Genomic DNA, 13,944 nt, shown 5'->3' on the forward strand with positions numbered 1-13,944 from the left:
AGCAACATGTCATTTCACTTTGAGTCCAAACGAGGTCATGTGCGTTTTAAAGGAAAATCACAGCGGCTATCTTTCAACGTGCTACAACCTATTTGTGATTTCTGACCTTGTTCCTGGTAATGCCACACTCAAATCAGCAGTAAATTATTTATCAGTGACATCACAGCACTTAACGCAAATGGCATAATATCTAATGTAAGAAGAGGGGAAAATATGTTATACAAATATAACATTCAGAGCCTTCCTATAATCACCTGTAAAAACACATGTAAAAAAGAATACGCTATATTACAGACTAGAGTATTTTAATGTGCTGTAGGCCTATATCGCTGGTGTAATTACAGGAAGTGTGTCTTTTTTATTTTAATTCCCAAGTATCATAATATAATATAATTTAGTATAATACAATATGATATAAAGTTATCAAGTATACAAATATATTAATCATACATAATTGGAATATATTATTTAAATTCTGTTTTGGCAATATTTATATTCAACTTTATTTATTTGTTTATTACTTTTTGGGCAGTACAATGCATTTATTTATTTATATATCTTTAATTATTTAATTCAACATTGTGTATGTATGTCGTCTTTTTTCGAGCCCTTCCAACGCTAGACGGCGCCCTGCTCACTCTCCACTTTCCTGTTTTCTCAACTCTGACCCCGGCGCTTGTGTCCGTGATCGGATCTCATTCGAGGAAGATTTTCTGCTGGGTAAAAAAAATGAAAGTATTCCTTCAGATGAATGGACTGTCAGTGCTGCTCGGCTAGTTTAGCAGCAGCTACTCTCAATCCGTAATAGGATTTGCGGACGCAGCGGTTTCTCACGGCTGCTGTCACATAATATGACCTGCATGTGTTTCTCTGCATTTGTTTTGCTACATAGCTAGTTAGCTGGTGGCTAGTCGGCTAGCTAGCAAGCCCTGTCACCGCTAAAAGTGCTAAAAGCGCTGCTGTCAAGTCAGAAAAATATCCGGCTTTAGATATTATGGTAGCGTCTAATATCCGGGACTCATGACAGCTTTATGTGACAATGTTCTCCAGGTTAGTTTTACCAAGGTATAGAACAAGCCGCCTGTGAACTAGCTAACTTGAGCTAGCCGGCTCACAGCTCACCGTGTCCGGCTTTATAATCCCAAGCCCCCGGCACATTGGAGAGAAGAAGCTAACTACACCCATCAGCTCACCGGGCTAAAGTGGATACCGTTTAGTAGCATTAACGATTTGGCGACGGGATAACCGACTTCCAGCGACAATGGCTAACGTTACAGACCTGCAGACAAAATACAGCAAGCTGGCACAGGAGTACTCCAAGGTAAAACACTGTTCTACCGTGTAATGTTAGTAAGGTAACGTTATTAAAACATTAATGACAAGGCTGGTAGCCTGCTCAGAAGTATCCAATGAGTTATAAACCACTATAACCGTATCATCTATAATCAATGACACATGCTAATTTAACATGATTTTACAGTATTGGACTTACAGAGTGGATTCCATGGTTGGAGCTGACCATGCAGACTTGTTGTCACTGCAAAGAAATGAACTTAACTAAGAATTATTACTGTAAACTGAATGAAAGCCATTGATTCTACACCAACTTAATGTCATTTTGGAAGATGTAGTTTGTAGTGCAGTTGAATGATTATTAGAAGCACCTCTAATTATAATGCAAAATCATTCAAAAAACAGAATACAGGCTCGAAAATAACCTTACAAATGAATCAACTCAAAAACTGAACATTAAATCTGTCATGAAACTAGTTTTTTAATTTGATGCAGAAGGTGGAATAAGCCTGGTATACCTAATAAAGATACTTTATTGGCAACAGATGTTGTCAACACAAGACCAGTTATTTCATAGGTTTGTGGTTTGTTATTGTGGTGTGTTTTAGTTTTAATGTTGTAATTTAAGTACAACATGTGCATCATTTTCACATGTTAAGTAGCTTAAAATCATGCTGTGTAAAGGTTAATATGTTGACAGTAAAGCCTGTGAGTCTGCGTTTTCTGTGAGCTGTTTGCGCCCTTTGTGTCGGTGTCAGCTGACAGCAAGTGTGCTGTTTCCTGTTGAAACAATGATCTCCCCGTTAGCCAAGCACCATATCCTGCTCAGGAAGTGCTGACTGTGTAACTGTCACATGTGCTGCCGTTATGCTGAGTTAAGGAGGCGTCTAGGAAAAAAGAGGACCTAAGTGGTGAATCTTCACGTTATGCAGAATTGGAGAAAAAAAACAAAGCAACCACAGACAAATATATGATATTGTTGATGAAAATAGACATGTTTGATACCTCATACATACATTAGCATTGATAATACAATCGTCGCATCTTAATCCTGACCATAGATAACATTCATGTGTCATCCTGTACATGTCTCCACAGCTCCGTGCCCAGAACCAGGTGCTGAAGAAGGGAGTTGTGGATGAACAGGCCAACTCTGCCTCATTTAAGGTAAAGTGACATATAAAACCAAAGAAATAATTTTCCTCCACAGCTGTAATACACGATGTCCCTGTTACAGGTGATAAGAATAAACCACAGCCAAAATGTTTTAGAGATTCTAGATTATCTCATAAATTGTAATCTTCTTTTTCTATGAATATTCATCAGGTTGACACAGGTAATCATAAGGCTTAAGGGGAAAGATATGTAAACAACTATTTGTTCATGTTTACTAAGCAACAGAAAAACATCAGGTCAACTAAATGTATTACTTCTTCTTGCAGTGTTGTTACTAATTATGCTGGATGTGCGCAATGACAGGTCTGCCATATTTGCCAGGGAGCTTAATTATAAAATCACAGCAAGGTCTGCTACAGTCATGGAGTGTTGTCTTGTTGATGTAAAATAAGTTAATTTCCTAAAGTGCTGGTTGTAGACAACACAACTACAGTTCTTTGCTTGACATGTGTTTGTCATTGTGGTCATCAGGAGCAGCTGAAGCAGAGGGACCAGAGCCTGAGGAAGCAGGAGCAGGAGATGGACAGTCTCAGCTTCAGGAACCAACAGTTGGCCAAACGGGTGGAGCTGCTGCAGGAGGAGCTCGCTGTCAGTGAAGCCAAGGGCAAAAAGGGGAAGGTGATCATGAGGGGAAATCAGGGAGAGGCACAGTATGTCAGAGGGACCGGATGTATATAGCCATTAGATATTAGTTTAAAGAGTGATCTGCAATTTGCAACACTGATTCTGATTAAATGCTTATGTTTGTAGAGCCAAAACATCCTCACTAACATTTGATCTTTACCTCCTGCAGAGTAAAGTAGACTCTCCCTCCCAGCACGGTCTGGAGACCCAATGTGTATTTGATGAAGACCTGCAGAAAAAGATAGAAGAAAATGAGCGACTTCATATCCAAGTAAGCAGTCATTGTCCGGTATATAAACAGTTAATGAAGTGGTGAGGCCATGCATGTAATGGCTCGGTTTCCTGCTGTATACGTGTTAGTTCTATGAAGCAGGTGAGCAGCACAGCCGGCAGGAGTCCGAGCTGAAGACACGACTGCAGGAGCTGGAAAAAGACTCGGAGCAGCACCAGGCTGTAGTGGGCGGACTCACCACCAAGTACATGGAAACAATCGAGCGGCTGCAGAGTGACAAGGCGCGTTTGGAGGTGAGGATGAAGAGGAGGAGGTGAAGAACATATTTTTACTATACGTTTTTTATACAGTTTATTCAAATGTGTCTCTTTTTCCTTTATTCTCATAGATAAAATCACAGACTCTGGAGAGGGAAGCAAAAGAGTGCAGAATGCGAACAGAAGAGTGGTACATCATTTTTATTATTTGACGGTTTGAGAATAATTGTATCCACCGCTGCGGTGTGAGAAAACCAAAAGGGTGATTTGCATATATAAAGTATTTATACATACTTAATGAAGTTACAGTATACTTCGGATAAACTCCAGTAGTGGAACTAGACCCACAAAAATACCATATCCGTATTTAAAAGATCTGGGAAACCACCCCATTTTAACATAAACCTTGGATATGTACATTTCACATTATACCTGTCTGTTATTGTGATTCACAAAACCCATTTACATTGGATAAACCAAGTGGAATGCATAGTTTAATCTATTATTTTCTGCTCTCTTTCTGCAGTCAGCAGCAGTTGAGGCTGAGCCAGTCGGAGCTGAACCGACAGGTGAAACAGAGCAGCAGTGTTATCCAGGAGAAAGTGCCCTTCAACGACACCAGTGAGTATCTGGCACTGAGCCACGGCCACAAAAAGCGATCTGCTACAGCGAGCAGACATCTATTTGAGAACGTTTATGTCTTTGTCACTGATGCAATAACCCCGTTGCGCCCAGGAGTAAATAGGGTAATGTTTTACCAAACTGTAATACTGCACGCAGCGGGCCGGAGGCTAAACCTTTTAAGCTGTGTTTGTGGAGTCAATAAAGTTCAGTGCAGGTGGATGTTCTTTAACTTCCTCTCTCTCTCCTACCCTGCAGAACTTATTGGCTACAACAGCTTAAATGTGCCACCACACAATCGAAGGCACCAGGTGAGAAGAAAATATATACTTTAATAGTGCATGTGCTTTTCATTTGTCTTAAGAGAATACTTTTGTCATTAAGCATTCCAGATTATAAAGTGTTGTCCTAGCAATTTCAATACATTGTGATCATCTAATTCATATAACTTTGCATAATGCAGAGTTTGCTGTGCTTTGCACATTTTATCATTTTGAAATCTCAACATAATAAGTACCTTTTCTGATTATTAAGCAATAACTGACGATAATGCTCCACTTTTATTTATTGACACAAACAATTCGGCATATTTATTAATAATTGTAGACCATCATGCGGATGCATCTATGGATTCTTTTGATTCTCGAGTAAGCCGTCATTTATTTATTAGATTCTGAACACTTGAACGTTCATAAGTTTATGACTCATATGGAAATTTGGCATTGTCATATAAAACAACACGCACCATACACAGCCATTATCTAATCTTGAATTATGGATTTAAAATCTTAAAGTGACAAAGTGGCGGTAGTAAAAGGGCTGACGGGATTGTTCGTTCACTGGCATTCCTGATTAATTAAGTGGTCAAAAAACATTCAGGGAAAGAGTGACAGTCGTCATCAGATACCTTTTTTACGTGGTGCCACAGATATTCAAATGATACCACTTAAGACAGACCTAACAAAGCAAACTCACACACTTTTAAAGCCTAAACTTGTAATGTTTTGATATTTTTGCTTAGAAATGATCAGTTTTCTAAATAGTTGCAGAAGTTTTCTTTTAAATGATTACTGAATGAATCACCTGATTCTTAGTCAGAATATATACCTCAGGGTTGTTCATCCAGCTGAATTCCCTCACAGACTGAAACATTGTGTGGGCTGTGTGTTCTTTCAGCTCAAAGCGCGGGACGTGGCAGGTCAGGCCCTGAGCTTTATTCAGGACCTGGTGGCTGCTCTGCTGAACTTCCACTCCTACACAGAGCAGAGGGTTCACATCTATCCTCTGGACTCGTCTATTGAGCCCATTTCCCCTCTTAACCAGAAGGTGAGACAACCATACACAAGACACACAGACTGTGATTAATATATAACAGAAGAGTGACGAAACACAGTATCAGTGTAACTAAAGATGTCTCTCTTTACCTAGTTCTCTCAGTATCTACATGAGAACGCAGCCTATGTGCGCCCCCTGGAGGACAGTTTCCTGCATCTACACCAAAGCATCACAGAAGACACCGTCACAGTACTGGTAAGTGCTTTCTTTTTTTCATAGACCTTGTGTGGGCTTGTTAGTGATGCTCTCCTATAACCGACCACTTATTGAGTCTTTTTCTCTTGAATTGAAGGAGACCGTGGTCAAGCTGAAGAGCTTTGCTGATAATTTCTCCTCATACACCCACTTTCTGCAAAAGATTCTTCCCTACCAGCTGAAAAGGTCAGCGCGGGTTGTGTTTGTGTGTGTTAGTGATCAAGAAATGGAGTGGAGGAGGCGGTATTAATCTTCTCTTCTCTCCACAGCCTTGAAGAAGAGTGTGACACACCTCTTTGTACCGCTGTCCTCACTGCGAAAAACCAGGAGTTGCAGAGTGACATGAAGAGAGTAACTTCTGTGTTTGAGAAAATGCAGAGCTACATCAACCTTTTGGCCTTACCCAGTAAGTTTACACAGAAAGTACGTACCATATGTCACAGATTAGTTCCTGCAGCTTAGTTGTTTTGCAGAAAAGGAGAATGGTTTGAACTAGGATTAAAGCATTGGTTTTGCTGCCGGTGTGTTTCTGTAGTTTCAGCTAGGTCTGAGAAATGTTTCGTAAGTCAAATATCTTAGACTGAATACCTCTAAATTGTGGGGATATTGTTGGGTTGACCATTGATTTCAATGAATATGCTGGTAAAGTTATAATAATCTCTTTAGTATTATAAGTTGTAAGATAATAGAAAAGCTAGGACAGTGTAAACAATTCAGAAAGTTAAATCAATTTACTTTAATGCAGCTTTTTAAATTCACACACTTCCAAAAATCATCAGTCCAAGTTTTAGCTATAGGTCCCGTTGAGTTTGATATATCACAGCCTAAAATATCAATCCATTATCCCAGTTAATAGTGTGAAAGAATAGGATTTTTTAATGGAAATAACTGGTGCTATGAGTGTGAATTGCCACAATATGCTCGTTTACTAATTTGTGCAATGTGTCACAGGTGTTCGGCAGGACGCCATGCCTCAGAGCAGCACCTCCGCCGTCTTCACGCAGCTGGCCGCCTGCCTGCACAGTCTTCACGATGCCATTAAAGGTGAGCCGCACCGTCAGACATGTTTTGATCCACAGCCATTCCCCACAACAGCACGAGTTATCGCCTCTCTGCTGCCATTCATAAAAGTCAGACTACTTTTTCTGTTTTCAGAACGATCCCCACCTGCTCGGTTTTTGAAGTGTAAATATTGAGATGCTTCATTGTTGCATCTATCAGACTGCGATTCTGGAATGAAAGTATAGTGTAATGCTTTCTGGCAGAGAAGAGTCACTTTTTGTGTAGCTGAAACATTTTACTGAGAGGAAATATGTTTATGTAATAAGATAAGATAAGAGGTACTTTTGGGACTATTGATCCCAAATCGGGAAATGTTTGCGTTGCAGCCGCATAAAAATACAACAGAACAAACCAAGGCATTGCACATAAGTAGAAATTAAAGAGTAGAAATAAACAATACTAGCATTTAAACATCTCAAAATAGAATTAAAACAGCATTAAAAAGTAGAAAATATACAGTAGACCGTGAAGATAAAAAATCTATTAACTCTGACAATAAAACACTATTGAAGTACCTTTGTCTTGTTTCTTTTGGGAACAGCTATTTAGGCTCATAATTTACACACCAATCAGGAAGGGAGCTTCACTCAATAGTTATCTTTAAATCTCATGATGGTAACAAATATCTGTAGCTAATATATGTACCTAATGAAGCTGAAGTTGGGATAAATAAGCCAACAGATGCTTTTTAAATTCTCTTTATAAATGTTCCTCTCCTGTGTGTCCAGAGATGTCAAAGCACTACAACCAGAAGGCCAGCTTAGAGCAGGAGCTGCCCACCATCACCCAGAAGCTGTGCACCACCACAGAGTGCCTGCTGGGATCTCTGGGCTCTCTGATCAGCAGCACCGGCAAGGTACGGACAACAGGGGGCAGGCAGCAGCCACATTTATATTCCGTATACCTTGTTCAAACAGTTATTTGGTAGCTGTAGTTCACAGAAGCTTAACTGTAAGTAGCAGTGATTTTACAGCCACTGGATGACGTTGGTTATTTTGCCACCACAGAACTCAGGTGGGCCGGCAGTTAAATGTTCAAAGATGCTGTCCAACTCGCAGTTAGTCCAGCTGCTCCCCAGTCAAGGGAAGTAAATAAAGGTTTCTCTTTGTGGATCAAGTGAAGCGTGGGCTGAGATGAGTCTGCTGATGAGAGGCGGAGTCCGGTGGGTCGCAGCGCCCAATAACACTCTGGCGCATGTTGTGAGAAGTGAGCTGCATTTCCAGAGTGATCATCTCTCCAGGCAAAAGCTTAATTGCTCAGACATGTATCATCCTGGGCACTTGGTGGTGTAATCATCGCTCCGCTGCAAACACACTGGTTAATTGGAGGCAAAACAGAATGCTGTGTATCTGCATTGAGACATGTCGGCATAATTAGTGTTTCTTTAGCACAGGAGGCTGCAAAGATCTTCATTTCTTTCCCCGGTTCGAGACATAATGTCCCTGTTTTGTTGCAGATTGCCACTTTCTTCAGCAACAACTTGGACTTCTTCACATCATCGGGCTACAGTCCAAGAGGCAGCACGCTAGCCCTGAACCCCTTGCAAGCAGAGAGCATGCTGGCCAACAAAAAGAAAGCAGCAGCATATATCAGTGCTGTCAAAAAGGTTAGTGTATGATTAAATCTGCGAGATATTCCCAGGTCTTAGCTCGTATTAAAGGGTGACAGCCCCCAAACATCTCGCCTTTGTGAATATTTGATATGCATCATCTGCACATACCCGTATTTGATTTCCTCTGTGTTTCATGACACAATTTATTTGCTTTTTTTTTTTTTTTCTTTCATGGAAAGGCCTTTTTTATCAGTAGTGATGTACAAAAAAGCAAATTAAACATATAGGAACTGCATGGGTTTTATTCAATGATGAATGTTTTCTCTTTATGTTTCTTCATTCAGGCCCGGCCGCAGTCGGTTCCTTACAGTGATGCTCTGTCTAACCGTCGTGTACTCACCAGCTCCACTGAGAGCAGAGAAGGCCTCAGTCAGCAGGTATGACACTCGGCTCCATCACTCTTTTCTTAAAACATTTCTGTCAGTATAGAATTTATAACTTTTAAACATTTACCTAATCATTTTTCAAACAGACACTCCCTGGTATGAGTCAGTGTGCAGGCCAGGTTTGATTGCCCTTAAGGGCGGTTTCTATAATAACGGAGTAAAGTCCAAATAGGTTTAAACATGGTTTTTAAATAACCATGCAATCATGTTTATTGTGGCTGGAGAACAACAGCACCAATAGTTCTTGCATAACTACACAAGTATATGGAAAAAGTTAGTCATAAATGTGCATGCATCTTAAAATTATATATTACAATCACTTGATATTTCAAATGTGTTGCAGATATTTTTCTCGTTAATGAGCCCTTTGGTCATATGAACTGCTTCAATTTATCAGCATCAAGTTACAGTTAAAGGTGGGGTAGGTCATTTTGGAGAAACCAGCTTGAGTGCGCAAGGATTTGAAAATATACACAGCCGGAAAAAATCTGCCACTTCCTTACAGAGCCCCTCCTCCAACACACACGAACGCGCACATGACCAATGAGGGCACGAGATAAGTTTGTGCACAGATGGAAGGCTGACAGGCAGGTAGGCCATCCAGTTATTTTAGCCCCGCCGGCTAAAATGATTGGTCGTGCTTTTTACAGTACTACGGCTTCCACAGATGACATTTTTTAATGGATTTTTTGTCAAAGCACTTCAAATATTCATTGCTATCGGGATGTTAAGAGCATTCCATGGAATATAACAAAAAGTGTATCTCGAGCTGGTTTCTCAAACTTACCTACCCCACCTTTAAGCAATATTTGTACAAAAGAAAGATCTTATTGGACATTTGAGCATCCAGGTTGGGAAGGACCAATGGAAAGAGCCGGGGACCTTATCTCTTACAGACTACTTTTGATCAGATTTAAATGATGAGTTTCAGAACAATCGACCCAATTGTTGTATCTTCACAAACTGCTTTGTTATATAGCTTCTCTATTTCTTCCTAAATACTGCCGCCCTTTCACCTTACCCAAGCGTTGCTCAGCCCTCCTCCCACAAGCTCACTGTCCGCTCCTCTCCCCCCCCCCCCCCCCCCGCCGCCGCCCCCCTGCAGGTGCAGCAGAGCCAGGACAAGATCGCCCGGCTGGAGCAGGAGAAGGAGCACTGGCTGCTGGAGGCGCAGCTGGGGAAGGTGCGCTTGGAAAAGGAGAACCAGCGCATCGCCGACCTGGAAGCTCAGCTCGCTGCAGCTCAAGGGGGGAGTCTGAACTCACCCCCAGCTGCAGCCAGCACGCCCGTACAGAGCCAGGAGGAAGCAGAGATGGAGCCCAGCGCTGGGGAGAGAGAGGCCACGCTGTGCACCAGCCTGGTACTGTCCCTCATTGGCTGCTGCGCTTGTTAGTTTTTGCTTGCAGAGGACATTTTCCGCCCATGGCACTAGTGTCTGATTTGCTTCAACAAAGAGAGTATTATGGCTCTTTTCTTGTGGCCCCCACGCTAAGCAAGTTTTTGCCTAATGAAAGCAAGACTTCCAATGCGCTGAGGCAGCAGAATAGAGGAGAAATGTTGTTTATGCAAGTCAGTGCAGAGTTCACAGTGCAGTCACAACCCAGGGCAGTTTGACTCACCCGTTACTGCGCTGCTTGTGTTTTACTTATATTATCTCTTGCATGGCTTGTTTGTCCTAACAGTGTTGGACGCCTGTCTGTGCCTGAAGCTTTTATACCATCTGATTTGTGATGAACTTCCTGACATGTTTTCTGTTTTCAGGTTGGCATGTTGTGCACAACACCTTCAGTCGAGCATGTAAGTTACCACACACTTAACCAGCTGACAAAATAAAACACAGAGTACCTAAATAAAAAACAGAAATGCATTTTTTAGGTATTTGAAATCATAATACTTCCTAGAACGTGAAACAAAGTTCTTCTCCAGCTGGATGTTGTGTCTGTGTGTGCAGGTGGGAGACGAGGAGTCCAGGGAGACGCTGATAAAGACTCACTACATGACCAGAGTGGGAGAGCTCACCACACAGCTCCAGATCTCAGACAGCAAAGCGGTGCACTTTCACTCCGAGGTGAAGCCCTAACCAAACTGCTGCTCGTAGCAAAGAACTGAACTTTTCATTGCATGTCACTTGGGAAGAGGAATATGAAAACTCAACTAACAACCTCCTCTAAAAGCCCAAATACATTTAGTGCCAGAACAGTCACTCGCCCTGCTCCCTCATGTGTGCTATTTTTGTCTGCTCCTTTCATATGCTTGATACAGAGAGCACAGAAACTGAATCAGAGGTTAACCTTGTTTTCTCTGTTGTTTTCGCTTTGGAAAAAAGGCAACACTTTATTTCCAAGTGTTGCCTTTTTTCACTGAGAAACTGACACCTTACATTTTTGGTGTCAGGTATCTGAATGTAGATAGCTTCTCTAAGTGACATCCGGTCACATTAGTGACTAACCGGCACGTCAGTCATCAACATTTTGTATCGTAGCAACAGGACTGCACCTGATCTTGAGTCACAGCCTCGGGAATTAATCTGTCACTATTTCAGACTCTGCATTTACATTTGTCAGCTGTCCTCAAAAACACCCATAAACTAATGTAAATACACCTTTATTGAAGCTTTTGAAAAAACCCTGCAAAGTATAGACTTGCTTTACATCAATCGGGGGACAGCAGTTGTTTACTTTCCTTTTTTTCTCCCTTTCTAGTGTCGAGCTTTGGCAAAGAGATTAGCCATTGCAGAAAAGTCTCGGGAGACTCTGACAGAGGAGATCAAACTGGCCACTCAGAAGATCACACGCTTGCAGGTAAGAAGCAGCCTCATTACCAAAAGAGCACATTAAGCCCATATAAGCTCAGAATACATTGTCACTATGTTGTCTGTCACACAGGATGAGCTGGCTACAACGAAAAGGAGCTACGAAGACCAGCTCAGCATGATGAGCGACCACCTGTGCAGTATGAATGAGACTTTGAGCAAGCAGAGAGAAGAAATTGACACTCTCAAACTGGGCAGCAAGGTACAGCACTCGGACTGATTCGCCTATTTATATGCTTTTTGATCGTCCAAATGGTTCCCTTTCAAAATGTAACTTCGCTCTCAGGATTTTTTGCAGCTGTCACATGCTATCAATCCCCATGTACATAAATATAAAGCTCAATCGTTTAAAAAGGAGCGATACAAATCCAGTGGGTTCAAGGTTCATTTCAGGGTTGTCAGTGAAATGTGACGTTGTAAAGTTTTCGTCAGTTATGGGGTGAAATGCGAGGTCACTGGTGGCGTCGTGGTCTGATGGGAAAAGCACCTGCTGGAACCATCTGAAGAAGTCGTTTAAAGTTAGAGCGGCAGAAAAGGAGAGGCCCCTTTTTGAAGTGTGCATGTTCCTGCTTGTGCGTACACAGAGAGCTGAGTGCTGGGAAGTTGCAGGACAGAACATGTTTGGGAGTTAAAGGTGGTGATTTTCTCTCAGAAGGCCAGAGACCAGCCTCAGCATGTTTTTACATCTTAAAACCGAATGCAAAACCAATATGAACCCTATCACCTTACTGCACTTAAACGCAACACGGTACTTTAAATGTTTTATCAATGTTGTAACTGACATTCTTTGCATTTCTTTCTTGTGTTTTCTGTTCCTTCTAGGGAAATGCCAAAAAGAACAAAGGTCGCTAGAGCTGCTCTTTAGGATCTGGCTCCATTTTGGCATCACAAAGGGCACCTTGAAAGAAGATTTGATGTGTGGAGCTTCGCAGCAGCGTCCTGGTACAAACTGTCACCATCACCAAACCACAGGACGGCTACATGCGCCTCAGATTCCTCCACTATCAAACAGAGGCAATAAGAATGAACTTCTATGGAGGCTTGAACCATTTTTAGAGTTTGACTGAGAAGCTTCCTTTTCCCCTTTTCCTTGTCACAGCACCAGTTAAAACTTAACATGATTTGCTGACAACTGTTCTCTTAAACTGTTCCGGAAGCTGCTTCTTGACCTGTTGGCCAAAGCAGGATGGAAGAGAAAGAGATTTTCCCTAAAAGGGACAGAGGAAGATAAACAGGAGGAACAGTTAAAGTTGGTTATGCTCACTGATATCAAGCCTTGAAGACCAAACCCTGTTAATCGGTGCGCTCCTGCTTTTAACGCACATGTGAGAGAAAATGAAATTGCATCATCACTGCTTATCTGTCGGAGCAGGCGAACAGAGTAAATGTTGGTGTGGCTGTATGTGTGTACCAGGCTTTACAACATGTGACTATTGTTTTACACTTAGATGTTTTTTTTTAATCAAATTAGAGATTATTTGTGCAATTGTGCCTGTATGTCCACATACAGCATAATACCCCTCTTACAACACATGCATATATCACAAGCGTATGTAAAGAAGGGCTTTGAAACCTAAACAAACAGCTAACAGACACTTGAATTCATTCCTCATGTTGGAAAATGTTCTGTCCAGTGGGTGTGGAGAAACAGGAAGAAATGTCTGCCTTGAAGCACTGATTAACTCTTTACCTAGAAGAAAAGGGTACGATGGACAAGTCAGAGCTCGTAAAACGGTGTCAGTCTGTCTCTGTGAAGTGTAACAAAAGTCTTTTTTTATTACCAAAGTAAACGGATGTGCACTCAGAAACCTGCTGTGGCACAACTGCTTCTAAATTCATGTTGTAATGTGTATGGACGAAAAAAGGGTTGACATGAATAACCCTCATTTCAAATCATGATATAATTGTACTGTATAATTTCCAAAAATATATATGTATATACACAAAGGCATTTATTCAAAGTTTACACATTTTTATTTTCCACAACATTTTGAAAAATGAATCAAGTTATTTTTGTGTGTGAGGCAGGAAAGTGTCTGAGAGGGGTGGACCCATCTGTAACCGGTGCTTAGACATCCTGATTCATGAGTCATGGCAGAGGGCAGATAATGTTTACAGTAAAATGGCTTGAAGTGACTTGAGGAAATTAAAGGAAAGCCCAGCTTGGTTATGAACATTCTTATGGCCAGTTTACACCTGCCAGCAAACCTTTTGATCATAAAGATTTGCCAAAACCCCCAATTACTGATAAAAACATACTTGTATTCTCACAATGTAACCTGTACAAAAGCACATATAAATATGTGAAACAAAAATAAAAAGCTTGTTCAACATGTAAA

General features: G+C 41.3%; 1 protein-coding gene across 2 annotated transcripts; it reads left to right on the forward strand.

Moving 5' to 3' along the window:
• Positions 1 to 668: 668 nt before the first annotated feature.
• Positions 669 to 13,944, forward strand: ppp1r21 (protein phosphatase 1, regulatory subunit 21). Of its 2 annotated transcripts, none has more exons than XM_034152180.1 (22): positions 669 to 1,321; positions 2,392 to 2,460; positions 2,941 to 3,087; positions 3,263 to 3,364; positions 3,454 to 3,618; positions 3,714 to 3,772; positions 4,109 to 4,203; positions 4,462 to 4,514; positions 5,380 to 5,529; positions 5,632 to 5,733; positions 5,831 to 5,919; positions 6,003 to 6,139; positions 6,685 to 6,777; positions 7,524 to 7,651; positions 8,252 to 8,401; positions 8,692 to 8,784; positions 9,899 to 10,153; positions 10,555 to 10,590; positions 10,745 to 10,861; positions 11,496 to 11,594; positions 11,679 to 11,807; positions 12,428 to 13,944. In XM_034152180.1, the coding sequence occupies exons 1-22, from the start codon at positions 1,262 to 1,264 to the stop codon at positions 12,455 to 12,457; spliced, it is 2,358 nt and encodes a 785-aa protein (XP_034008071.1). In that variant the 5' UTR covers positions 669 to 1,261; the 3' UTR covers positions 12,458 to 13,944. The 2 variants fall into 2 exon arrangements, with proteins under 2 accessions (XP_034008071.1, XP_034008072.1); XM_034152181.1 differs by having other exon boundaries at positions 2,941 to 3,057.

The sequence above is a fragment of the Trematomus bernacchii genome, unplaced genomic scaffold (assembly GCF_902827165.1).
Source record: "Trematomus bernacchii unplaced genomic scaffold, fTreBer1.1, whole genome shotgun sequence".
Lineage (NCBI taxonomy): Eukaryota > Metazoa > Chordata > Actinopteri > Perciformes > Nototheniidae > Trematomus > Trematomus bernacchii.

Coding starts and splice junctions, on each gene's coding strand:
- ppp1r21 (XM_034152180.1), top strand. CDS start 1,262: ATGGCTAACGTTACAGACCTGCAGACAAAATACAGCAAGCTGGCACAG. Junction 8,785..9,898: donor GAGAAGGCCTCAGTCAGCAG/GTATGACACTCG, acceptor GCCCCCCTGCAG/GTGCAGCAGAGCCAGGACAA. Junction 11,595..11,678: donor AGAAGATCACACGCTTGCAG/GTAAGAAGCAGC, acceptor TCTGTCACACAG/GATGAGCTGGCTACAACGAA.